The sequence below is a fragment of the Anolis sagrei genome, chromosome 3 (assembly GCF_037176765.1).
Source record: "Anolis sagrei isolate rAnoSag1 chromosome 3, rAnoSag1.mat, whole genome shotgun sequence".
NCBI lineage: Eukaryota > Metazoa > Chordata > Lepidosauria > Squamata > Dactyloidae > Anolis > Anolis sagrei.
The window spans coordinates 165,840,703-165,868,685 of NC_090023.1; the positions used below are offsets into that span (position 1 = coordinate 165,840,703).

General features: G+C 40.6%; 1 protein-coding gene across 1 annotated transcript in view; it reads right to left on the reverse strand.

Annotated features, from left to right (window-relative positions):
• Window positions 1-7,488: 7,488 nt before the first annotated feature.
• The window catches only part of TMEM26 (transmembrane protein 26), a 42,905-nt gene continuing 22,410 nt past the window's right edge, over window positions 7,489-27,983 (reverse strand). The window contains exons 3-6 of the mRNA XM_060768942.2: window positions 25,520-25,618; window positions 20,278-20,498; window positions 13,898-13,974; window positions 7,489-8,772 (exon numbers count right to left, since the gene is read on the reverse strand). Coding sequence (XP_060624925.1) covers window positions 8,360-8,772; window positions 13,898-13,974; window positions 20,278-20,498; window positions 25,520-25,618 — 810 coding nt within the window. The 3' untranslated portion in view covers window positions 7,489-8,359. The remainder of the gene's footprint in view (window positions 8,773-13,897; window positions 13,975-20,277; window positions 20,499-25,519; window positions 25,619-27,983) is intronic.

Genomic DNA, 27,983 nt, shown 5'->3' on the forward strand with positions numbered 1-27,983 from the left:
GCCCGAAAAAACCCACAAGAACCTAGTGATTCCAGCCATGAAAGCCTTCGACAATACATAATCTCCTATACTTACCATCCCTAAACCACTGTCCAAACTACACATAACCAAAGAATAAAACTTACACATCGTCACACCATCTAACTGCAAAGGCATAGAACTTTAAAATACATGCAGTACTCAACAAATAGCAAGATAAGCTGGAGCTCCTGGTGCGGCTGTACCAGAACATAGAAACACTATAAAATGACCTTGCTCTCAGAGGAAAAAGATTAGAAGGACCAGCCCTCCTATTAAAGTAAAATAAATCGTCTAGCTGAGAGAGGAAGATATTATTAGGGAGGAATAGCAGTGATAGCTTGGAAGACAGGGTTGTGTATATACCAACTGCTCCCCTAAAGTACAACTGATGATGCTGTCCCACCAACTGTGAAAAAGGATTTAATTTCTAGTCTACTTTGTTGCTACAAATGGAAGTGGGGGGAGTGGGGTTGCAATCTTGACTATTGCCTCAGGCAGCACTCCCTGGCATCCAGGACCCCACCAAAGCCCGTAATGAACGCATTCAGAAAATAGACTTTCCTCTCAAGTAACTCTAGTGTGTCGCAGCACAACAGTAATGACTATCTTTTCCAGCGCTGGCCTGAGGCATTTTGCAGTCTGAGACAGAGCAACAAATGGCACCCCTATACCTATACACACCTGCACTTGTGCAAGAGCAATAGCCAGACATGTTACCTTGGCACTTGAGGCAGAAAATCTTACAAATATCTCAGAACCTTCCTGGCAGTAAAATTGCAATCACAACAGTTTGCTTACATGATACCCCAAATCTGCTCCCTGAGGCAATTGCCTCATTTTGCATAATAGTAGGATTTCCCTTAGTATTATCACACACACACATTAAAACAAAACCTCATATTGCATGGTCAAATAGTGTTTATTTCCGGAGTCAAGGCTGCACGAATAGCAATTGACCTAATGCCTCCCAGTGAATTCACAGTAAAAGTTGTAACAAGGAACAAAATTCAAAAATGCATTTTTCCTTGCCATTGTATTTGGACAATGTCTTATTCAAACATCTTTTTTCTTCTCTTGGATGTTTAAAAATTCTTGTCAGAGCCTCTTTTTTTTTGTAGTTCCTTTGGTTATCAATCTAACCTCCTTGCATGTGTGATTTCTGTGGGAAGGAAGCTTATATTATTGTTAAATCAGAAGCTGGAAATAGCCTTAAGTGGCAAACAGTCAGAGCTTGGGAAGGTTGCCTGGAAGCTACCTAAAGCTTCCAAAATCCTGGAAGATTCTGAGAGTTGTAGTCTAAACATAATACTGGAATCTCGATGCAAAGATACAGGATGGGTGATACCTAGCTTGTCAACAGTCCTTGTGAACAAGATCTTGGAGTCTTTGTGGACAACAAGTTCAACATGAATCAACAGTGTGATAAAAAAGCAAATGGGATTTTGGGCTTATTTATTTATCGTGTCAGGGGCAACCAGACAATTGTATTACATTTCTAACAGAACAAAACAAACAAACAGACAGACAAAACACAAAATTTGCAAACTTGGTAGTTGATTAAATGTCCTTTGATCTGGCCACTTGGAGTGCCTCTGGTGTTGCCGCAAGAAGGTCCTCCATTGTACATGTAGGAGGGCTCAGGTTGCATTGCAGCAGGTGGTCAGTGGTTTGCCCTTCTCCGCACTTGCATGTCGTGGATTCCACTTTGTAGCCCCATTTCTTAAGATTGGCTCTGCATCTCATGGTGCCAGAGCGCAGTCTGTTCAGCGCCTTCCAAGTTACCCAGTCTTCTGTGCCCAGGGGGGCGTCTCTCATTCGGTACCAGCCATTGATTGATGTTCTGTGTTCGAGCCTGCCACTTTTGGACTCTCGCTTGCTGAGGTGTCTCTGTAGATCTTAGAAAACTATTTCTTGATTTAAGTCATTGACGTGCTGGCTGATACCCAAACAAGGGATGAGCTGGAGATGTCTCTGCCTTGGTCCTTTCACTATTGGCTGCTACTTCCCGGCGGATGTCAGGTGGTGTAATACCGGACAAACAGTGTAATTTCTCTAGCGGTGTAGGGCGCAGACACCCCGTGATAATGCGGCATGTCTCATTAAGAGCCACATCTACTGTTTTAGTGTGGTAAGATGTGTTCCACACTGGGCATGCATACTCAGCAGCAGAGTAGCATAGCACAAGGGCAGATGTCTTCACTATGTCTGGTTATGATCCCCAGGTTGTGCAAGCCAGCTTTCGTATGATATTGTTTCTAGCACCCACTTTTTGCTTGATATTCAGGCATGCTTCTTGTAGGTCAGAACACGGTCCAGACTCCCAGATATTTGGGTGTGCTGCAATGCTCCAGTGGGATTCCTTCCCAGGTAATCCTCAGAGCTCGGGATGCTTGTCTGTTCTTAAGGTGAAAGGCACATGTCTGTGTTTTAGATGGATTAGCTGGTTTTCCCTGTAATAGGCGGTAAGAGCACCTAGAGCTTCTGAGAGCTTCTGTTCTACTATCTTAAAACTCCCTGCTTGAGTGGTAATGGCACAATCATCAGCATAGATGAAACTCCCTGTCCCTTCTGGCAGTGGCTGGTCATTTGTGTAGATGTTGAACATGGATGGAGCAAGCACGCTCCCCTGAGGCATCATCAAAAGGACTATTGCATCTAGACTGAGGGGAAGTCTTGGTGCCTTTGTGTTCTGTTTTGTTTAAGACCTCACCTGGAATACTGTGTCCCGTTCTGGGCACCACAGTTCAAAAGAGATATTGACAAGCTGGAAGGTGCCCAGAGGAGGGTGACTAAAATGATCAAGTGTGTGAAGAACAAACCCTATAAGGAGCATCTTAAAGAACTGGATATGTTTAGCCTGCAGAAGAAGAGGTTGAGAGGAGACATGATAGCGCTATATAAATATGTGAAAGGATGTCATAATGAAGAGGGAGCAGACTTGTTTTCTGCTGCCCTTGGAACTAGGACTAAGAGCAATGGGTTCAAATTACAGGAAAGGAGATGCCACCTGAACATTAGACAGAACTTCCTGACTGTATGAGCTGTTTAACAGTGGAGCTCTCTGACTTGGAGTAGAAGCTCCTTCCTTGGACATTTGCAAAAAGGAGGCTGGATGGCCATTTGTCAGGGATACTTTAGTTGTGCTTTTCCTGCATGTAGGGGGGTTGGACTAGATGGCCCATGTGGTCTCTTCCAATTCTATTATTCCATGATTCTTATAGGGGAGAAGTTACTATGGGATAAAGAATGGAGAAAGGAGTTCTTCTGAACCCAAAACCTGCCTACTCCTTCTTCTTTCCATTTTGTTTCCTAAGCTTGTAAAGTGAAAACAGCTGTAACACAACTTTGTAAGCAGATATAACGGAGAAAAATGACACCACCACCCATTAGATACCCCAACTTTAGACTTAATTTTCATATACCGTATATACTCAAGTATAAGCCAATCCGAATATAAGCCGAGGCACCTAATTTTACCACAAAAAACTGAGAAAACGGATTGACTCGAATATAAGCCGAGGGTGGGAAAGGCAGCCGCCACTCGTAAATTGCAAAATAAAAATAGATACCAATTAAATTACATTAATTAAGGAATCAGTAGGTTATATACTTTTGAATATTAAAAAAATGGTAATTTAAAATAAGACTGTCCAACTCTGATTAAATGATTATTTACCTTCTTCAGTGTAAATGTGCTTACATATCCTTTCAATAATAATAGAGTCACATAATAAATTTAATAATAACAATAATAAAAAGAGTAAAATAATGAATGTAACAATAACAATTATACAGTAAAATAATAAATGTATAATAATAGAGTAAAATGATAAATGTAATAATAATAAATAGAATAAAATAATAAATGTAATGAAAATAATAATAATAATAATAATAATAATAATAATAATAGAGTAAAATAATAAATAACCTTGACTCGAGTATAAGCCAAGGGAGACTTTTTCAGCCTAAAAAAAGGGCTGAAAAACTAGGCTTATACTTGAGTATATACAGTAAGTGATGAATACAGGACTGGGAATTCACATTTTAGCTGTTGAAAAATAAAGAAATGGCAGCCCTATTTTAGTACCAAAAACATGGCTGAGCAAATTCAGATTTCTGAAAGACTTAAGGACTCAAATCTTGATAGCTTGAGTAAGTGAACCTGTCAGTTTTGCTTTCTCCAAATGGTGGATCCATTGTGTTGGCGTGGGAAATTCAGCGTTCATTTTGTAGCAGCTTGTTGTTGTTGTTATTGCTTGTATTGTTGTGTTTGGGCTCGGCCTCATGTAAGCCGCACCGAGTCCCTTGGGGAGATGGTAGCGGGGTACAAATAAAGTGTTATTATTATATTATTAGCTTGTTTTGCAGCTATCCCAGGCCATAGAATCATAGACTCATAGAATCATAGTCGGAAGAGACCTCGTGGGTCATCCAGTCCAAAACTCCTGCCAAGCAGGAAAATCGCATTCAAAGCTCCCCCGACAGATGGTCATCCAGCCCGTTTTAAAGCCTCCAAAGAAGGAGCATCCACCATATGGAGCTCTCCTGGGGCCAACTCTCTGTTGGGAATGGGCATCTGATGCCTGGATGACTGGCACAAACTGGAACAGCTGCAGGACTATTTGGAAAGAAAAGAGTAGATTCACCACTCTCACAGCCACTAGTGTTTGTGAGGTCATTTTAAAAACCTTCTCACTCCTAATCTAAAGCACAGCTAGAAGGGATATAGGCTGCAGGTTCGTGAGGCGAGAAGCCCTAGATGGGCATGGGAGATATTTAACACTAATGCTAACTAATGTTATTTCTTACATTTATTTCTCACTTTTGCTCCACTGAGATCAAGGCACCATGCATGGTTTCCCTTTGTTCCCATTTCATCCTCACAACAGCTCTATGAAGGAGGCTAGGCTGAGACTATGTGACCAGCCCAAGGTCACACAGTGATCTGGCCACAGTGGTCCACACTCTTGTTACATCCCGAATAGATTACTGCAACGCACTCTATGTGGGGTTGCCTTTGAAGACTGTTCGGAAACTTCAATTAGTCCAGCGGGCGGCAGCCAGATTACTCACCAGAGTGTCATACAGGGAGCATACCACCCCCCTGTTGTGTCAGCTCCACTGGCAGCCGATCCCGTTCCGAGCACAATTCAAAGTGCTGGTTTTGACCTACAAAACCCTATATGGCTCCGGCCCAGCGTATCTCTCCGAACGCATCTCCCTCTACGTCCCGCCTCAGAGTTTAAGATCTTCTGGGGAGCCCCTGCTCTTGGCCCCACCTCTATCACAAGTGAGATTGGCGGGGACGAGGAGCAGGGCCTTCTCGGTGGTAGCCCCTCACCTGTGGAATTCACTCCCTGGGGAAATTAGGTCATCGACATCCCTCCTCTCCCTTAGAAGGAAATTAAAAACATGGATTTAGGACCAGGCATTTGGGTAATCTGGCAGACAGATAAAGGACAATGGTGACTAGAACTGTTAGGAATTGACAATGTGGAATGAATTTATGGATTCTGAGCTGGCGAACGTTGAGCATGAGATTGGCTTTATTGATTGTGATATATAACTGATTGTTTTAACTGTTTATAACTGTTTTAATTGCTGTTTATATATGTTTATTTGTACTATTGTGTAGGCATCGAATTGTGCCTTTTGTAAGCCGCCCTGAGTCCCCCCTCGAGGGTTGAGAAGGGCGGGGTAGAAGTACGCAAAATAAATAAATAAAAATAAGTGGGGCTTAGAATCTCGCTCTCTTAAATTCCAGAACAACATTGTAATTTTTGATATCACAGTTTTCATGTTTTATTCAATTGTCACTCTTTCCTTATAAAGACAGTGGGATCTTGGTATCCACTATGATGTGGTTCCAGGCTCCCCATGGATACCAAAAATTATGGATGTTCAAGTCCTATTTTATACAGTGGCATCATAAAATGGTATCCCTTACATAAATTTGCAAAATCAAGGTTTGCTTGTGGATTTTAAAAAAATCAAGCTATGGATGGTTGACTCCATGGATATGGAGGGTCAACAGTGTAAACACACATATTCACATTATCAGAACAAATGTAGGTTAGGGAATATATCAAGAAAAAATGCTCAGAGTTTTCTTAGAAGAGATGAGTTTCACCTTACAGCTCTACTGACAGACTAGACCAGGGGTCCTCAAACGTTTTTAAACAGAGGGCCAGGTCACAGTCCCTCAAACTGCTGGAGGGCCGGATTATAATTTGAAAAAAACATGAATGAATTCCTATTCACACTGCACATATCTTATTTGTAGTGCAAAAAAAAAAAAAAAACCCCACTTAAAAACAATACAATAATTAAAATGAACAATTTTAACAAGTATATGTATGTGTATGTTCATTCGTTCAGTCGTCTCCGACTCTTCGTGACCTCATGGACCAGCCTACGCCAGAGCTCCCTGTCGGCCGTTACCACCCCCAGCTCCCTCAAGGTCAGTCCAGTCACTTCAAGGATGCCATCCATCCATCTTGCCCTTGGTCGGCCCCTCTTCCTTTTGCCTTCCACTTTCCCCAGCATAATTGTCTTCTCTAGGCTTTCCTGTCTCCTCATGATGTGGCCAAAGTACTTCAACTTTGTCTCTAGTATCTTTCCCTCCAGTGAGCAGTCAGGCTTTATTTCCTGGAGGATGGACTGGTTGGATCTTCTCACAGTCCAAGGCACTCTCAGAACTTTCCTCCAACACCACAGCTCAAAAGCATCGATTTTCCTTTGCTCAGCCTTCCCTAAGGTCCAGCTCTCACATCCGTAGGTTACCACAGGGAGTACCATCGCTTTGAGTAGGCGGATCTTTGTTGCCAGTCTGATGTCTCTACTCTTTACTATTTTATCGAGACTGGACATTGCTCTCCTCCCAAGAAGTAAGCGTCTTCTGATTTCCTGGCTACAGTCTGCATCTGCAGTAATCTACACTTGTTAATATTTCAATGGGAAATGTGGGCCTTCTTTTGGTGATGAGATAGGATTGTTGTTGTTGCTGTTGTTGCCTGTTTTCAAATTGTTTCAGACTTAGGTTGACCCTGAGCGAGGGCTGGGTAAATGACCTTGGAGGGCCATATCTGGCCCCCGGGCCTTAGTTTGAGGACCCCTGGACTAGACAGACTGTTCTCTGATCTCTAGGAAAGCAAGGTGAAGGCTACTGAGTTTGGTTCCTCTTTATGAAGAGGACTGAAAACTTTTCATTACAGCCCAAATGAGTCATTTCTAGCTCTAAAGGTCATTTTACACTACATACAGCTTCATTTTATTTCTATTTTAATATGAAAATTGTTGAAGAAATCAATTTATCTTTTTTGCATGTTTTCATTTAAAAATATATTGTCAGCATGCAATCCTTTTAGTAGTGATTATGATAATAATGAATACTTCTTTCATTAATTCAGTCCGACACAGCCAGACGTCAGTCTAATAGTCCAATTACCAACATGTTTTTTTAAAAAAATCTTTAATTATGTACAGGTCCAAGGAGAAAGTATAGTCCTCCCAGTGCTATTGGATGGCAATTCCCATCAGCCGTGAGAATGCTGGGAATTGCAATCAGCAACATCCGGAGAGGCACATTTTGCCAATCTTGAGCTAGATCATTCTAGGCAAATGGTTAAATTGCCCTAAAATGTAAAAGGAAAATGCCTTCTGTGAAAATTCTTTAGTAAAGTGAATCATGATAAGTTTAAATCAAACATGACCAACATCAAGCAAGATCTGAGGCAAAATGTCTTCTTTGATTATATCTGGAAGAAAGAATTCCACGATCTTCTGAAATTCTTCCACGGCTCAATATTATTACATTCAGTCCAGCCAAGAAAGACGTAATTGTAAACCAGCTGGCTTTGTGTTCACTGAATGTGAAATTTCCATTGTCAGATTGGCAAAAGGAATTCTTTCTTTTCATTCACTTGCACTTCAGTGCAGTTGTCACATTTAAAATGGTTCTCCAGAGAGGTCATTTGCCACAGAGCCAAGCCTGAATTTCGGGGGTATATTTTGCTAGCGTCCATAGTCGATGACCAAGTCTGGTAATGCATCACATTTTTAATAAAAAAAAGTTGTACAAAACTGCTTCTACTTAATCCTGTTGGATAAATACACTATAGATTTTGTGTCGGCCCACGCTAAGTCAGTAGGATTGAAGTGTTTCCATTCAGGCAAGTTGCTGCTCCAGCATTTCCTCCTAGTTGTCAGAATCAAACATTCAGAATGTAGTGGACAGGAAATATGTCAGAACTGAATGGGCCATTAGATAATGCCGATCCCTTCAAAAATGGTCCAGGGAGGAAACGACTGAAGATCAAGAATAAAAGATCTTAGTTCACAGGCATTCAGCAGGGATGGAATCTTCCAGAGGAATGGAAGCACACGCCTTTTCATCGGTATCACAATTGTTGGGTGGAAGGCTGATATTGTTAGGCTCACAAGGGCAGCAGGCAACTCCTCCTTTCCGGCTGTTTGACTGATACTGTAGGGAGGCATGAAAGTCTAATGACAATACTGCAAGACGGTACAGCTGTAACATCACACTTAAGATATTCTTAGCTGTGAAAAACACCAGCATCTGGGTAATGACGTTAAAGTAACCCATCAGGATCAAGCGCACAACGAGGAAAGGGCCATCTTGGATGAATAAGCTGATGCCAATGTTCCAGAGGTCTGCGCTGTGTCTGCAGAGCAGCAAACGGAAGACTTTCTTGGAGGAGTTGGAGGGTCCACACCCTACGTGTTGCACTGCAAATGAAGAAGGATATTTTTTTAAAAAATGTGTTTTTGTTTTACTGTCATGCTATCAACCAAGTGAATCAGGTCCTAAACTGAAGGACAGAACCAGTTGTATGAGGGTAGCATGATTTAATTGTTATTCAATCAGATTCAGGTCATATTTGTGTCTTAAAAGTATAAACATGGTTAGTCCTGCACAATATATCTACTACATAATTAAGACCTGTTAGCAGTTAGCAGGTCATGACCTATAAAGCCCTAAACGGTTCGGGTCCCACCTATCTCCGCAATCGCATCTCCTTCTATGAACCAGCACGAGCTCTAAGATCTTCCGGGGAGGCCCTCCTCTCGGTCCCACTACCGTCTCATGCGCGGTTTATTTATTTATTTATTTATTTCGGTTACTTCTACCCCGCCCTTCTCACCCCGGAGGGGACTCAGGGCAGCTTACAAAGGCACAATTCAATGCCGGCATCACATAACAGTAGTATAAAACATTATAGCAGCAATTAACGGTTAACAAACAGTTCCTGCATTACAACAATAAAACCAATACAAACCAATACAAACCAATTACACCTCATTAATGGTCAGCGGTTGGTGGGGACGAGAGAGAGGGCCTTCTCAGTGGTGGCCCCCCGTCTCTGGAATGCCCTTCCAAGGGAAATAAGACAGGCCCCATCCCTCCCCTCCTTGCATAAGAGCTTGAAGACCTGGTGGTTTCAACAAGCCTTTGAAAATGGCCAATTCTAACTCAGCCCTACACATTGTCGAATGTGGCCTTATTCTTCCTAGCAATTGCCCACATCATTTCCTCTAATCGGTGCCAGAATGAACAGCCACAGACCCGTACCTAATATTATTGTTGCCTGCCATAGCATTGCACTTAATTCCCGGGGACCCTAGAATTTTTGGGCTTACACATATCTTGGCCCAGACTTTTTAATTTTTTTAATTGCCTTGAACAAGCAGGATTATTTTAATATGTGTGTTTTATGGCGACAATTTTTATGCTTATATTTTGTTTTGTTAATCTTATGGTTATGTTGTTTTTTACTTTGTATGTTTTGTGATGTTAGCTGTGAACCGCTCGGAGTCCCCTCAGGGAGATGGAGCGGTATATAAATAAAGTTTTTTTTTTAATATTATTATTATTAGTGGCAAACTTCTATTTTTTAAAGGGTTTTTCATTCCTTGATTGTGCTATCCCTATGACTGTGAGATAATCTTGGAACCTGTGTCAACATATTCATTGCCATTTCTCTCACCTGGCCTTGCCACGGGACTCCAAACTAAGAGGAACAGTGCCCAAGCAAGATTTTCTTCTGTCTAAGACAAAGTACAAGAAAGATTTCCCTCCCCAGCCCACAAGCTGCAGCTGACTGGATTGGCAAGTGAATCCCCCACAATTGAGGTATGAGGCTAGTTTAGGGACATACATAATAATGTCCCCTGACGGATGTGAATGACTGGAAAATGTATGAGCAACAGCTGGAAGTAGGCTGCCACTGCTGCTCTGACATCTGCTGCCCAAGGCAGTTGCTTCACTCTACCTAGGGGCATGAGCAGCCTTGTAGCAGATTATTATTGTTGTCACTTCTTTTTTCAGGTTGTCTTGTCTTTATGTTAGGGAGCAACTATGATTCAATAGGGTGGTGAGATGAGAATGCCTTCATTAAAAGAAAAGACTGGATACAAGGCAAGGAAGGCCAACACAACATCATTGTGTAAGTCATGAAAACATCTCAAAATGAACAATTCCAAAATGAGGTTCCCCAAGTATACTCTGTATTAATTGAATACCTCATTACAGGACCGTAGCCAGGATTTTGATTCGGGGGGGGGGGGGGGGTGAGTCTGAATGAAAGAGGATCTACCCTAGCAAACCTTTTGTATCGTTACCCCCAAACCCCCATGCATATGAGATATATTGAGCATGGTGATCAGATCATGATATGAATAAACATAACAGTTTAAATAATGTACCAGTAAGGTCTTTTCGCAGACCACCATGAGAATTTCGGGGAGGGGGGGCTCAAGCCCCCCAAGCCCCCCAAGCCCCCCCCCCCGGGCTACATGTCTGCCTCATGAGATCCAGATCTTAATGAAAAATCCAGATCTAATGAGGTACTGGACCTATGGGAACTGACTACCTGGACTGCTTCCACAGTCCTTGGGGTCAGTCCCCACAGGTATCCTGCTTCTTTGGACTTTGAAATGCACAGAGGAGTGGAATGGCGCCCACCCCTCCCTGCTCTACAAGTCCCCTAAAACTTGCTGAAAAGGATCCCTGGCAGACATTAAGTCTCTCCTCGTATCATCCTGAATGGAGAAAATGACTTGTGAGGAGATGTGGGTGGGAGGGATGTGGTGTCATCAGGATAGCATGTAGCCACCCCTAAGGGAAGTCCGGGGTCTGGCTTGGGGGCTGGGGGCTGGAATCCCCTAGGCATGTGCAATCCATGGTTCTAAATGGTTCTAAAGTACTTAGAAAACTAAAGTTCTGGTGGTGAAAACTAGAGGGTGCTGATGCTTTGCTTCTACAGTGTTGCTAAAGTTCTGGTGGTGAAAACTTCAGAACTCGAACACAACTTTCAAAATTTCATTATAAATGGCAGTTCCTAATAGTTTCTGTCATTAAAAAATCACCAATAATGAAATAATAATGACATTTTGAAAGTTTTGTTAGAGTTCTGAAATTTTCACCACCAGAACTTTAACAACACTGTAGAAGCAAAGCACCAGCGCCCCCTAGTTTTCACAGCCAGAACTTTAGTTCTGTAAGTACTTTAGAACCATTCAGAACCATGGATTGCACATGCCTAGAATCCACACTGAAGTGGGTTACTTTGTCTGGAAGCGCCCTTTGAAGTCTGCCACAAAAGTTTATCATACAGTAACTCCTTTCCGATAACACAGTTATACATATGTCATACTGACACACAGTAATGAAAATTATTCAAAATCTCCCAGAAATTGTCTAGAACTTTGACAACTGTGAGCCCTGACTCCATTTATGAACAGTGGTCTCAGTCCTTGAGTCAATGGTTTATGTTGGTCCTGATGGTTTGTTTGTTTTGCCCTGCTCACGATCCCACCTGCGTCGCAAGCGTGATTGGTGAGGACGAGGGACAGGGCTTTCTCGGACAGGGCTGGCCCCTCGACTCTAGAACTCTCTCCCCAAGGACATCAGACAAGCCCCAACGTTGGCAGTCTTTAGGAAGAGCTTGAAGACATGGTTGTTCCAGTGTGCCTTCCCAGAATAGGAAACTCCAAGCATCATGTTCCAATGCACTTTACCAGAGATTTAAGATTGTCTGTACACTGCACCTATTGCCAAAATCATCAGTTTCACCTGGTCATGTCCAGCATTTTTTTTAAAAATTAATCATTACATTTGGCCCGACCATAGTTTTTAATTGCGTCATGGTGTTATTGTTTAATGTTTATTCCTATCGTTTAATGTTTATTGTTTTGTTTTATGAGTTTATTTATTGTTGTATTTGTTATGTTGTTGTTTTGCTGATGTATTTGGCCTCGGTCTCTTGTAAGCCGCACCGAGTCCTTCGGGAGATGTTAGTGGGGTATAAATAAAGGTTTATTATTATTATTATTATTATTATTATTATTATTATTGTTCATTCGTTCAGTCGTCTCCGACTCTTCGTGACCTCATGGACCAGCCCACGCCAGAGCTCCCTGTCGGCTGTCACCACCCCCAGCTCCTTCAAGGTCAGTCCAGTCACTTCAAGGATGCCATCCATCCATCTTGCCCTTGGTCGGCCCCTCTTCCTTTTGCCTTCCACTTTCCCCAGCATAATTGTCTTCTCTAGGCTTTGCTGTCTCCTCATGATGTAGCCAAAGTACTTCAACTTTGTCTCTAGTATCCTTCCCTCCAATGAGCAGTCGGGCTTTATTTCCTGGAGGATGGACTGGTTGGATCTTCTCGCAGTCCAAGGCACTCTCAGAACTTTCCTCCAACACCACAACTCAAAAGCATCTATCTTCCTTCGCTCAGCCTTCCCTAAGGTCCAGCTCTCACATCCGTAGGTTACTACAGGGAATACCATGGGTTTGACTAGGCGGATCTTTGTTGCCAGTGTGATGTCTCTACTCTTTACTATTTTATCGAGACTGGACATTGCTCTCCTCCCAAGAAGTAAGCGTCTTCTGATTTCCTGGCCACAGTCTGCATCTGCAGTAATCTTTGCGCCTAGAAATACAAAGTCTGTCACGGCCTCCACATTTTCTCCCTCTATTTTCCACTTGTCATTCATTCTTGTTGCCATAATCTTGGTTTTTTTGATGTTTAGCTGCAACCCAGCTTTTGCGCTTTCTTCTTTCACCTTGATTAGAAGGCTCCTCAGCTCCTCCTCGCTTTCGGCCATCAGAGTGGTGTCGTCTGCATATCTGAGGTTGTTAATGTTTCTTCCAGCAATTTTCACCCCAGCTTTGCATTCATCAAGCCTCGCACATCGCATGATGTGTTCTGCATACATTATTATTATTATTATTATTATTATTATTATTATTATTATTATCTCTGATGCTGATAACTAAAGAAAAATAGTCTTATAGCCGACATCACTGAATACGGTATTTGATTCTCATTTGGTATCACTTGAGCATTTAAAAAGACTTTAAAATGAGTAGAGAGAACCTTCACATTCTTTGGTAAAGTTAGTCTGTTTCAACTGAACTGAGAGATATTAGCAGAAATATGAACAGGCATTAGCATGCCTTGGCTATCTACAAGCATACGCTAGTTCTCATTACTGTTGCATTGTTACAAAAGAATCCTCCCTAGACAAGTATTTTATTTCAAGGAAACTAACTTTAGGGTAAGCACAGGATATTGTTTCGACGTCTCAGTATTAACAGGCCAGCTGCTTGACAGATCCGTATCGTCTTACACAAACATTTCAAGGTTTATAGCTGGTGTCAGAACTTGTATCGTTTTGTATTTTGTTGTATTCCGATCCCGTTACCACACATTTTAAAAGTGTAGCTTGAATATTGTACAGCATCGGAAGAAAAATTCTCAAAAGCTCATGCTAAAATGGATCAGTTAATCATAGTCCTTTCTGCATTCTCCCCCCTCCCCTTTTTTGGTGAAATACTATACATTACTAACCTGCAAGATCCAGGGGAAATTGCAGCATGCTCCAAGTCCATACTGCTAGAATTGCATATACAAGAACATGGTTGTTCCTGGAACAAGGAAAAAATGAGTAAAATTTATTTTGGGAAGCCATTATATTAAAGAGATATGAAATCCAGCTGGCAGGGTATGCAACATCTTAAGTTTCAATCTAATAATGGAAAGAAACAATCTTGAGTTTAAATGTATGGAATCTAGGTATGGATATAATCTCAAGCTGGAATGTGTCCAGAGGAGAGTGACTAAAATGAAAAACGTTCTGGAGAACAAGCCCTATGAGGAGCGGCTTAAGGAGCTGGGCATGTTTAGCCTGAAGAAGAGAAGGCTGAGAGGGGATATGATAGCCATGTATAAATATGTGAGAGGAAGCCACAGGGAGGAGGGAGCAAGCTTGTTTTCTGCTTCCCTGGAGACTAGGACGCGGAACAATGGCTTCAAACTACAAGAGAGGAGATTCCATCTGAACATGAGGAAGAACTTCCTGACTGTGAGAGCCGTTCAGCAGTGGAACTCTCTGCCCCGGACAGAGTGTGGTGGAGGCTCCTTCTTTGGAAGCTTTTAAGCAGAGGCTGGATGGCCATCTGTCAGGGGTGATTTGAATGCAATATTCCTGCTTCTTGGCAGGGGGTTGGACTGGATGGCCCATGAGGTCTCTTCCAACTCTTTGATTCTATGATTCTATTATTCAAGAACATTTCACAAGACCAAATAATAGGTTTCTAATGTGTTTTTTTTAAAAGCTTGTAACCATCTTAAGAAGTTCTATTAACAAAACCAGGCCCATGTGTCTGATTGGGATTTTGTAGCTATTGTATATTATTACATTCCTGAGTGACAAACTAACGGAATACTTCCCGGATTTTATGCTCAGACAATGGAGGGATAGCCAGCCAATATTGTGCATTCAATCTATGGTCCAATTTTCCATCCTTTCTCCCTCTTCTTAACTTTTCACAAAGTAAAGTGCTGGCCAGGAAATCTTGCTCATATCTCCAGTAAGAAAATAATTCAAAAGCTAAATAGATCAAGGTCTGGAACATTTAAAAAAAAACGTTGGTCAATACTTTTTATTTTGTCGTGTCAGGAGCGACTTGAGAAACTGCAAGTCACTTCTGGTGTGTGAGAATTGACCATCTGCAAGGACGTTGCCCAGGGGACACCTGGATGATTTGATGTTTTTATCATCTTTATGGGAGGCTTCTCTCATGTCTCCGCATGAAGAGCTAGAGCTGATAGAGGGAGCTCATCCGCCGCTCCCCGTATTCGAACCTGCGACCTGTCGGTCTTCAGTCCTGCCGGCACAGGGATTTAACCCACTGCGCCACCGGGGGCTCCAGGTCAATACTTTGTTTTGAAATAGTTTTTATTGAAGTATTATAAGTTACAGCAAAAGTTGGAGAATATTTTCAAGAGGATAGAAAAGTAGGAAAATTGTGGAAGCAAAAAGAGAGTAAAGACAAATGTAAAAAGCACAAAGAAAAACTTAAAAAAATTATATATATATATATATATATATATATATATACACACATATGAAAAATACACACAAAAAAACCACACTCAAAAAGTGGACTTCCTGCTAATTCTGCCCGTATAGTCTCTATTTGTCTGTATTTTTGTATATTCAGTCTTGTACTTCTTAATTATAAGCATAGTCCATTTATAGATCTTTGTACCTATTTTCAATATAATCCTCAATTATTGACCAATTTGTCGAGGATTATATTGAAATTATATGGTCAATACTTGAGTTTTTTTCAATGTAAGGAGTCCATTAGTGCTCACTGTTTGTCACTTTAATAGTGATGCATGTGCCACCTAGTTACTTCATTATTATTTATAAAAATACATTTTTAAAAAATGTCCTAAAATTACAAAAACAAATCCAATATTAACCCACAATTATTATTTTTTAAATTAACAAATAATTTTTATCAGTTTCATTTATTTTTTTAATTTAAATCTCGTGTTTCTCCTAATATTGGATCCAAGGCTGTTTGTCACTCAGATTAATAATAATAATAATTGTAAACAATAATTAAATAAACTTAGTCATATTAAAAGTGAAATTGAATTAAAATCATTTCAAGCATAACAGATAAAAGAAAGATAAAGAATGAAGCAAACCTCAATTACAAAAATCATCTTCATTTAAAAAAAATAAGATTAGCCATCACTTTAATATTTTGCTGAAGGGCAGTCTTGATGCCCTCAATATTCCACAAAGCAATGTTGTACTGGTAATGCCATTATTTGTAAAATGATATTCCCAGTTTCCAAACCATGAAGTAAGTGGCAAGGACATCAATGGGATATTTGCGGGAAGGGATGTCTTACAAAACAAATGTTTTATTTTTAAAGTTTTTATACATTTTATCCAGTACGCTCTCTAACATGTCCTCTTTAACTGCAAGTCTGTGCAATCTAGGTAAGTGTCCCACCAAAATCAGCTTCAGGACATTGACTAAAATATAATATAGAGAGAAACACTGATGCAGCTAGAGACATAGATATAGACAAAGAGAAAGCGAGAGAACGTAAGTCTTGTTGACCTCATCACATTAGGAAATTGGTTTTGAGAAAGTTTGAGAATGATTTCAAATGGATCCCATCCCATGACATTTGCCCCATCTTGTCAATATTCACTTCACTTCACTTTATTTCTTAATTAGTCGCTCCCCACCAAGGTGCTCCGAGCGACTTACAATCTAAAAAAGTATTTACACAATATAAAAACATTCAACATAAAAACAGTGACTATTTGGAAAATTAGATTTGATTACTTAAATGCACAACCAAATAGCCAAGTCTTGAGTGCCTTTACAAAAGGTTGCAACTCTGACATTTCTCTAATGTATGGAGGCAATGAATTCCACAGAATTGGAGCATAGGTTGAAAAAGCGCTACGCCTTGTAGCTTCCAGGTGTACCTCCCTAGGGACCGGTATGTATAGTAGATTTTCCTGGGTGGATCGAGGTGACCACTGATGGAGAAAAGGATTTAGATGGTCCCTAAGATACCGCCCTTGGCCATTTTGAGCTCTAAATGTCAGGATCAGTATCTTGTAAGAGATCCGATGTTCTATTGGTAGCCGATACAGTTGTTGCAGAATTGGTGTAATATGGGATATTATAGATGATCCCGCTAGCAGCCTGGCCACTGCATTTTGGACCATCCGAATCTTCTGGGTTGTTGACTTCGGAAGGCCGGCATATAAGGCGTTGCAATAGTCCAACCTCATGGTGACTGTTGCGTGGATTACTGTTGCCAATGCTTCTACCGAAAGGTAGGATGCCAATTTCCTTGCCTGGCGAAGATGAAAAAAGGCCTGCTTACTTATGGCAGTGATCTGGGCCTCCATTGTCAGTGATGAGTCCAGCACAACCCCAAGGCTTTTAACAGTGGAAGACGGAACCAGAGCTTCCCCATCGAAATCAGGCAGGGACTGGATTAATTCTGGCGGCTGGCCGGGCCAGAGTATCTCAGTTTTTGCAGGATTCACTTTTAGTCTGCTCGCTCTCAGCCAACTCATCACTGCTTCCAAACACAGCCTAAAGTTCTCAGGAATCGTGGTTGTCCCTGGTTCGAGACGCAAGAGTAGCTGGGCATCATCTGCATACTGGTAGCACTCTATGCCAAAGCTCCGCACCAGTCCAGCAAGTGGCCGGACGTAGATGTTAAATAACAGGGGCGAGAGGATAGCACCCTGGGGAACTCCACAGCAAAGGCAGGAGCTCTCAGAGCTTTGGCCTGACCACTCCACCTTCTGTCTCCGGTCCCGGAGGAACGAATTGAACCATTTCAGGGCTAAACCTCGTACACCAGACATAACCAATCGATGAATCAGCAACTCATGGTCCACGGTGTCAAATGCAGCTGTGAGGTCCAAGAGTACCAACAGCGCTGATCCGCCTCAGTCTAACTGACGACGAATTTCGTCAGTAATAGCTTCCAAGACAGTCTCTGTCCCATGACCTGAACGAAAGCCTGATTGAAAGGGGTCCAAACCCGCAGTCTCATCTAAGAATTGCTGTAGATGCCCCGCCACTGTCCGTTCAATCACCCTGCCCAAAAATGGAAAGTTTGAAACTGGGCGATAGTTACTAGGTATGGCGGCGTCTAGGCTTGGTTTTTTCGAGAGAAGGTGGACCCTCTCAGTCAGAATCCATCAGCAAAATGTTGCAGAAACGGATTATGTCCACATGGGATTCTAATGGTTTTAAATAATAATAATAAACCATTTTTATTATGCTTTTGTTGCTGAAGTGCTGCCTTTATATGAATGGAAAATGAGTATGCACCCCATCATTAATGATATAGCATATCATTCATTTTGGAAGCAGCTGCCAATTCTATTTTGGATGTCGAAGGGGAAAGATCTCTGAGATTAAGGAACCAGCTACTTGCTGTAGTATTTTCTGAAAGTAGGAATTGTGGTAATTGGGTGTGATGGAGTCGATTATAGCAATACAGGACCTCATCACATTAAGAAATATTCCGTTTCAATCGGTATGCATCCTGTCTGAAAACAGTGTGTATTCAGTCGTCAAAAAATACAGGATGCATACCGATTGAAACAGAATATTTCTTAATGTGATGAGGTCCTGTATTGCTATAAGTGAGTAATTCTGGTCTGAAAATTCTGCAAAGTAGTATTATTGCTGAAACAAGCAGTTTGGAGCCTTTCTTATTTAACTATAGAAAAATATTTTGATTAAATAGTCAATTATAGATACCACTTATTGCGTTCTATAATATTCCGATATTTACACTTCTGTTATGTGTGGACAGTACTGGTGCTAGTGACTGAATTTATTAAGTCAGGCAGATGTCACAACAGCCAGAGAGAGAAAGAAGGCAATAAGGCTCAAGGGTTCAAATTTGTACACAAGCAGATAGATTGTTCTTGCAACAAATTTTTAACTTACTGCTCGCAAAAGGCTTTAAAAAATACATTATGAATTGCAAGTTGCCTACCCTGCCTTAAAAAGTTCCCCTCTTCATTAAAAAAGAGAGCAATGATGCTACCAGTTACTTTAGCATTTTGTTCAAAGTTAGTCCTTGTGCCCCTATTATTCCTAAAAGCAACATGTTCGAGTGAGTCACCTTATTTGGAAATCCCACTGGCACTAAAGGAACAAGCTAGTTGAGATTTACTTCAAAGTGCCATTGCTTTTCAGTGGTATTTAGGAAGATTGATGTGATTTTATTTCTGTTTATTCAGCTTGATTGCTTTCATTTTTAACAAGTGCCTGTGAGTATTACATTTAAATTCCTACTTGGACAAATACTGCCTCTTCCCATTTAGCCACTGAAATGTTTCAAGTGAAGTTCTCCAGAGACTGGCATGGACCAAGATCTAGAACAGGGGTCCTCAAACTTTTTAAACAGAGGGCCAGGTCACAGTCCCTCAAACCGTTGGAGGGCCAGATTATAATCTATATAAATAAAAATGTAATGTTAGTTTGTGGGATTAACAGAACTCAAAAACCACTGGACGAATTGTCACCAAATTTGGATACAAGACACCTATCAGGCCAACTTAGTGACCATCACTCATAAAAACACCAAAAAACACAGCGGAAGGAACTAAAAAAGCCAATAAACAAAAATTAAATTAATAATAATAATAATAATAATAATAATAATAATAAACTTTATTTATACCCCGCCACCATCTCCCCAAAGGGGACTCGCCAAGCCCAATGATACATTACAGCAATATAAAATATAAACAACAAAATAACATCACAGTTAAAATAAATAGACCAATCAAGTAAATCAACAGTACAAAATAACATAATGGAATATCAAACACAGTGGGCGGGCCAAATGCACTCTGGATGAGATAGAAATGAAAAGGGTACATTTGTGGGGGAGGAGTTCGTGGGGACTGAACAACGCATGCGCAGAAGCACACACATATATGCAAACACACATATATACACAAATATACAGACACACATATAGGCTCACAAAACACATATACACAGACTGGGCCACAGCAACGCGTGGCAGGGGACGGCTAGTTTGAAAAAAAGTGAATGAATTTCTATTCACACTACACATATCTTATTTGTAGTGCAAAACCACTTAAAACAATACAATAATTAAAATGAAGAACAATTCTAGCAAATATAAACTTATTAGTATTTCAATGGGAAGTGTGGGGCTGCTTTTGGCTGGTGACATAGGATTGTTGTTGTTGTTGTGTGCTTTCAAGTAGTTTCAGACTTAGGTTGATCCTGAGCAAGGGCCGGGTAAATGACCTTGGAGGGCCGTATCTGGCCCCCGGGTCTTAGTTTGAGGACCCCTGATCTAGAATAACTGGAATGCTTTAATTTTTTACCTACCTTACATTCTCTATTTCCAATGTCTCACTAGTGAATTCAAGTAAATCTGCCGCAGTACCCACAAACATAAGAAGCAGTTGTGACAACTGGTCCCGGGTAATTTCACCACCAATGGGAAGCAGCCATCTCCCAATAATTAAGAGCAGTAGAAAGGTCTGATGGAGTCCCAAGGTCCAGACTGGATCACATACGGCGGAGAGGGTGTTCACAAGATCCAGGGCCTATTTCCAAGAGCAACAACAAAAAATGAAGCATCAGTACAGGAACTGATAGAAGAGACAGATAAAAAGTTTTCAGAGCTTTAAGAACCAAGCTGCGGGGCTCATCTGGACATTCCATGGAAAAGTAACCAAAGGGAACTTGCAGGCCATCCTCCTTTTAAGGCCAGTTCACAAGACTTCTCAATAATAATAATAATAATAATAATAATAATAATAATAATGGGTTGTAGGTTTTTTCGGGCTATATGGCCATGTTCTAGAGGCATTCTCTCCTGACGTTTCACCTGCGTCTATGGCAAGCATCCTCAGAGGTAGTGAGGTCTGTTGGAACTAGGAAAATGGGTTTATATATCTGTGGAATGACCAGGGTGGGACAAAGAACTCTTGTCTGCTGGAGCTAGGTGTGAATATTTCAGCTGACTATCTTGATTAGCATTTGATGGCCTGGCAGTTTTTTGGTGTGGCTTGTTAGTGCCTGGGAGAATCTTTTGTTGAGAGGTGATTAGCTGTGGGAACAGATGTGGAACAGGAAATTAAAGTATACTTATGCAACAGACTTGAAGGAAAATTGGATTAAAATGTTCCACAGGTGGTATACCACTCCAAAAAAAATGGGTCACATGTATAAAAATATTTCCGACAAATGTTGGAAAGGCTGCGAACAAGTAGGTACATTCTATCATATGTGGTGAACTTGTAAGGAAACTACGAAATATTGGAGGAGACACAAATTTTTTTGAAAAGGACATTTAAAACGAAACCTGAATATTACTTGTTAGGCTTTACAGATTTGAAGTTACAGCTTAATGAAAATGAAAACAAACTTTTCACATATGTTACGATGACGGCAAGAATTATTTTTGCGAAATTTTGGAAACAGGAAAAAATTCCAGCCCTTGATGAGTGGCTGGATAAGGAAAGAGAGATAAGAGATATGGACAAATTAACTTTTTTATTAAAAAAGAATACCGGGAAATTGATAAAGAGGACTGATTGGGGCCTCTTTCATGACTATGACAAACACAGAAGAGAACAAGAGAAAATGAAGTTTTGAATAAGAATTAGAAAATAAATGAGAGAAAGAATCTGAGGATGGCATGGAAGTCAACCTTTTTTTTCCTATCTCTCTTTTTTCTGTTTTCGTTATATATTCACTTCACTTCACTTTATTTCTTAATTAGTCGCTCTCCACCAAGGTGCTCCGAGCGACTTACAGTCTAAAATAGCATTTACACAATATAAAAACATTCAACATAAAAATATTCAACAGTGGCTATTTGGCAAATTAGATCTGATCACTTAAATGCACAACCAAACAGCTAAGTCTTGAGTGCCTTTACAAAGGTCGCAACTCCAACATTGCTCTAATATATGGAGGCAATGAGTTCCACAAAATTGGAGCATAGATCGAAAAAGCTCTATGCCTTGTAGCTTCCAGGTGTACCTCCCTAGGGCCCGGTATGTATAGGAGATTTTCCTGGGTGGATCGAGGTGACCACTGATGGAGAAAAGGAATGAGGCGGTTCCTAAGATATAAAGATCCTTGGCCATTTTGAGCTCTAAATGTCAGGATCAGTATCTTGTAAGAGATCCGATGTTCTATTGGTAGCCAATGCAGTTGTTGCAGAATCGGTGTGATATGGGATCTTATAGATGATCCCACTAACAGCCTGGCTGCCGCATTTTGGACCATCCGAATCTTCTGGGTTGTTGACTTCGGAAGGCCGGCATATAGTCCAACCTCGTGGTGAACTATATTACTATTATTCCTACTTTTCTATCTCCTTCTAAATATTCCCCCTCTCCATGTAACTATACACTAGGCCTGGGTAACAACGGAAAAATTTGTTTCTAAAATCGATTTGTATTTGGGGTTTTTTTTGTTTCGATATTTAAAATAATTACAAAATTTTCCTTTTAAAAAGTTCGATATTTACGAAATTTTGTAAATGGTAAAAAATTAACGAATCGATTTCCGAAACAATAATGAATCGATTAGTTAATGGCGGACGCGACCGCGAAATACGCTAAAAAACCTCCAAAACCTTCTGAAGCTTCCCTCTCCCTCTGTTGTTGACTGTTGGTGTGATATTATAATTTTTTTTCACTAATTAAACCATAAAACTGGCCCAGACATGCGGAAATAATAACGAAACAACCTCAAAACAATAACGAAACGAATACAATATCGATATACGAAGCATTTACAAAACGTTTTTGAAAATTCGTTTTTTTTAATAATTGCTCCAGAATGGTTCGTTATCGTTTTGTAATTGAAAAAATTAACGAATTATTAACGAATTACAAATTAACAAAACGAAACCGCCCAGCCCTACTATACACAACCATAATAAAAATGTAACTGTTCCAACTTACATACATATTTAACTTAAGAACAAACCTACAGAAACTATCTTGTTCATCACATGGGGACTGTCTGTACTAAGCAGGGTCTGGAATCTTTTGGATATTTAGATTACATTATCCAGGGTTTAGTATTCCTTCAGTGTATTTAAAAAATTAGATGCCCCCAATTCTATCTCTGAAGTATGTTTATATGTATTTGCCTTTCCAATTCAGTTAATACACATAATGCTGTAGTCAGTGTACAATTTTATGTACAGCTTAAAATTCTTAATGCCTGGTATTGCATTGCTTTTTAAAGTAATTACACATGTGCCATGGGAAATATGGTTTGGGGGTCAATCCAAAACCCTATAATTACATGCAGCTTGGACTAAGCTACTGAGTTTCCATTTGTCTGTATTTTTCTGAGGCAACTGCCCTTTTTAATCAATTTGTACCTTGGATTCACAACTGGCAGGTTTTGCTTCCTGTCCACTGAAAGGCATAAGTACAGTGTGGTGCGCATATACATGGGGAGTGGATTCTTTGTAGTCAGAAACACTGAGAGCTAAAGCTCTGAATCTGAAAGCTTCTGAATGTGTAACAAATGTGAAGTTTCCTACTCTATAATTCATAATGTATTTTATACTGTCTTGTTATTTACGCCAATAAAGGCTTATTTGATTGAAAAACTCTAATGAATAGGACCCTCCCCACAAGAACTTTGTACAGTTACAGAGCCTCTTTAGAGGTTAATATATACTCTGTAGGGCTGGGTGGTTTCGTTCGTTAATTTCGTAATTCGTTATTGATTTGTATTTAAATTAGCTTACGATCCGATATTGAGCCATGCAGGAGCAACTAAAAATCGAAACGAATTTTTCAATTTATTTCGTAATTGTTTTGTAATTGTTTCGAAATCGTTTCGAAATCGTTTCGAAATGTTTCGTTATTATTTCCGTATGTCTGGTGCAAGTTTTAGGGTTGTTGTTTGTTTTATCAGTGATAAAAAATAAATTATCACACCAACAGTCAACAACAGAGGGAGAGGGAAGCTTCAGAAGTTCCCCCTGTCCTATTTGGAGGGTTTTTTTGCATATTGCGCAATTGCGTCTGCCATTAACGAATCGATTTGTGATTGTTTCGTAATTGTTTCGTAATTTACGAAATTTCGTATATTTCGAACTTTTTTAAAGAAAAAATTCGGAATTCTTTTAAAAAACGAAACGCAAAAACCCCCTAAAAACGAATCGAGTTTAGAAACAAATTTTTCCATGGTTACCCAGCCCTACTCTGCATTGGAGGAAGTGCTTACATGCCGCACATGTTCCCATCCCTTGTTTTAGCTTTGTGCATCATCAGGCAAATGCATGAATAGGTATGCAATCCTATTCTGTACTTACCATGAAAAAGAAACAGAGTGAAAAGAACCCGAAGTCAGAAACCCAGAACCTGGAAGAAGCTAATTTGATCTGTGTGAATTAATAGGCTAATTGAACATTTTTTTGTGGTGGATTCTTCCCCATTGTCTCCTCCCAGATATAATGGTGAGATTTGTATGTTATTATTATTATTATTATTATTATTATTATTATTATTATTAAAAACTTTTATATCCTGATCTTCTCACCTCCGTAGAGGGACTCAGACCAGCTTACAGCAAGGATTCAATGCTACTAATACAAGTTAAAACATCATACAACAATACAAGATTAAAATACATATAGATAAAATACATATATACCAAATCGCCAAGGTAAAATCATGTTCAACTCAGTCTACATATGTGGTCACTCACTTTGGTCTGTAATCAGTCTCAGTCATTATTCTGGGAATGATTCATTCCATAACAAGGATTTCACTAGCCTCCTGAAGGACAAGAGGGAGAGGGCAGACCTAATCCCGCTCGGGAGAGAGTTCCATAGCTGAGGGGCCACCACAAAGAAGGCCCCATCATTCGTTCCCACCAAACGCGCTTGAGAAGGTGGTGGGACTGAGAGCAGGGCCTCTCCGGAAGATCTTAATGTCCTTGATGGTTCATAGGGGAAAATACGTTTGGACAGGTAAACTGGGCCAGAACTGTATAGGGATTTATAGGTTAAAACCAGCACTTTGAATTGTGCTCGGAAGCTAATTGGCAGCCAGTGGAGCTGGTGCAGCAAGAGAGTTGTGCGCTCCCTGTACCCAGCTCCCGTCAGTAGCCTGGTTGCTCCCGTCAGTAGCCTGTAACCCTAACCCACACTAACAACAGAACATCAAATCAAAATATTTATTTCGGTCATTGACCAGCACAGGAAATAGTGTCACATTTCCAGACAAACCTGGCATGTTTGGTACATTAAAAATATAAATATAACTACTAAAAACACAATATGGGTGAGGGAGCAGAAGGGGGAACAGGGTAAAAACATACAATGCCCAGATCCATCACCAAATTGTAGATTCAGGGAAGAAGATTACTGCAACAGAATTCAAATTATTGCAGATGACCTCAGATAACGGTGCTCCATGCAGTCATGCTGACAACATGACCTTGAAGGTGTCTATGGACAACGACAGCTCTTCGGCTTAGAAACTGAGATGAGCACCAACCCCCAGAGTCAGACACGAGTAGACTTAATGTCAGGGGAAAACCTTTACCTTAAAGATTTTTAAGCGTAAAGAAAACCACTTACCTTCTCTAATAGAAGGTTGTCGCTGGTCTCAGTTCTATTATAATGCTGATCTTGGTTACCATTGTTCTGTGCAATCGAGTCAGTTTTGTTAGAGCAAAACTACAAGAAGAAGACAATTCAGGAAATGTAAATATTCTCCACTTCTCTGTTGTTGTCTTGTGCATTCAAGTCATTTCCAATTTATGGCACTCCAAAGAAAATCATGGTATTTTCTTGGCAAGATTTGTTCCGACGGGGTGCTGCAACCCCTGCCCCCCAACTCCCCAGTTGTATCATTTCTACTTGCCGGGAGAGCTCTGGCAACACTGTAATGGAGGCCAAGTAAATTTATTTTAATTTTTAAAGGGCTTTGGGGGAGGGTCTTCAGATGTTTTGCTGGATCAGTCCTGGAAGAACATCTGGAAACCCACCCTAGAAAGCACGCGCTTTCTGGGGTGGGTATGGACAGGTCCGCAGGAACATCCGTGTATTTAAACGTGAATGTTCCTGGGATAACAGCCTGTCTGGAAAGACCCCCAGATTCAAACCCTGCTTTCTGAATTCTGAATTCCTTCCCTTTTGTTTTCACACAAAGTTGGATTGGCTAAAGTAGTATCCCATTCTTTTCAGCTAGTTTCCCTGGCCTTCCTTCACCATCTTCCATGCTGGAGCTGCTAAAGAATTTCAAGCTAAATAGATGACAAGAAGGAAAAGAATGAACTGGATGATATAAAATGAGTTCCTTTATCAGACTGTTTCTTAACTGAGGTATGCCTGTTTATCTTTCTTTTGTGAACAAAAGTTGTACAGTAGACCCAACTCTTTAATGTAGTTATAAAATGTGGTCTTTTTCTCAGTCTTTTTATTATTAATAATACGGCAGATAAATTTTTAAACATACAATAAATTAGATTCACATCTTCAATGAAATATCCCAAACCACAATTTTTTACATTAAAATAATGACACATCCCCAGCTATATCTGCAGTGATGCATGAAAAACCAATCTCCATAGTTTTCAGGACAGAACAAATTCATACATTTGTAAGCATTAAGAGCCAGTAGTTATTCTAACTTCTCTGATGCTAAAACGTACAGTCTCCTAATAACTGTAATGTCCATTTAACCAACAAGCTACTTTTCTTGCACCTAACAAGTTGCACCACTATTTCAATTTTTAGTCTTGAGATACATCATAAGAACATCCTGACTGTGAATGCTCTCCAACAGTGGAACAGACTATTGTTGAAGGCTTTCATGGCCGGAACTACTGGCTTCCAGAACATGGCCATACAGGCCAAAAAACCTACAACAAGCCAGTGGAACAGACTGTTTCAGGGTCCCTCTACATTGCCAGTTAATCCAGATTATCAAAGCAGATAATCCACATTGTCTGCTTTGAACTGGATTATATGAGTCTACGGGACCTTCCAGACAGGCTGTATTTGCTGTGGAACTCTTATAGGTCTTTGATTCTAAGGGTGGATCAGGCCCGTAGCCAGGATTTTGTTTCGGGGGGAGCTGAGTTTGATTCGGGGGGGGGGGGGCTGAGTCTGAGTGAAAGAGGGTCTACTTTTGTATCGTTACCCCAATGCATATGGGATATATTGAGCATGGTGATCAGATCATGATATGAATAAACATAACAGTTTAAATAATGTACCAGTAAGGTCTTCTCGCGGACCACTATGAGAATTTCAGGGGGGGGGGGCTGAAGCCCCCCAAGTCCCCCCCCCCCCGCTACATGCCTGGGGTTGATCTACACGGACCCTTATTCCAGGGCTAATCTGACATAGCAAATGCTGGATTGGCCCAGGATAGGTTAGACCACCATCTCCTTATTGCTGTATAGATGGACGAGAGTTCTGAACATCCAATGCTACCCAGTCTGGTTTGGGGACACTGGATGGCTACTTGTACCGTCCTATCCTGTTCTCCTCATCATGGTGGTGAGTGGGCCCAACATGGGTAGTACTGGTCACTCATCTTCTCAAGTGATGTTTATCAGGGTGCCAGAGCCATGTGGAAAGGGGGAGAGTTGAGGAATCTCCCTCCTCTTTCTCCGATTAGCTCTTTGCTCTGGTTGGCATCACAGATGTGGGTGGTGAGAGCCATGTCAAGAATTATGCCCAGTTTCATCTTGGAACTGGCCGAACTTTTTACATAGGTGCTAAGATGAGTTTGCTCCAGGTTCTGGGGTAGAATTCGGAGCAACCCACATGGTTGCTCCGAATTCTACCCCAGAACCTGGAGCAAGCTCATGATGTGCATTTGTTTAATGCACATCAAGCATTAAGGAGATTAAATAATAATAATAATAATAATAATAATAATAATAATAAACCTTTATTTGTACCCCGCTACCATCTCCCGCAGGACTCGGTGCGGCTTACAAGAGGCCGAGCCCAAAGTACATCATTAGCAAAAACACAACAACAACAATACAATGCAAAAATAAATAACTCATAACAAAGCAGAACATTA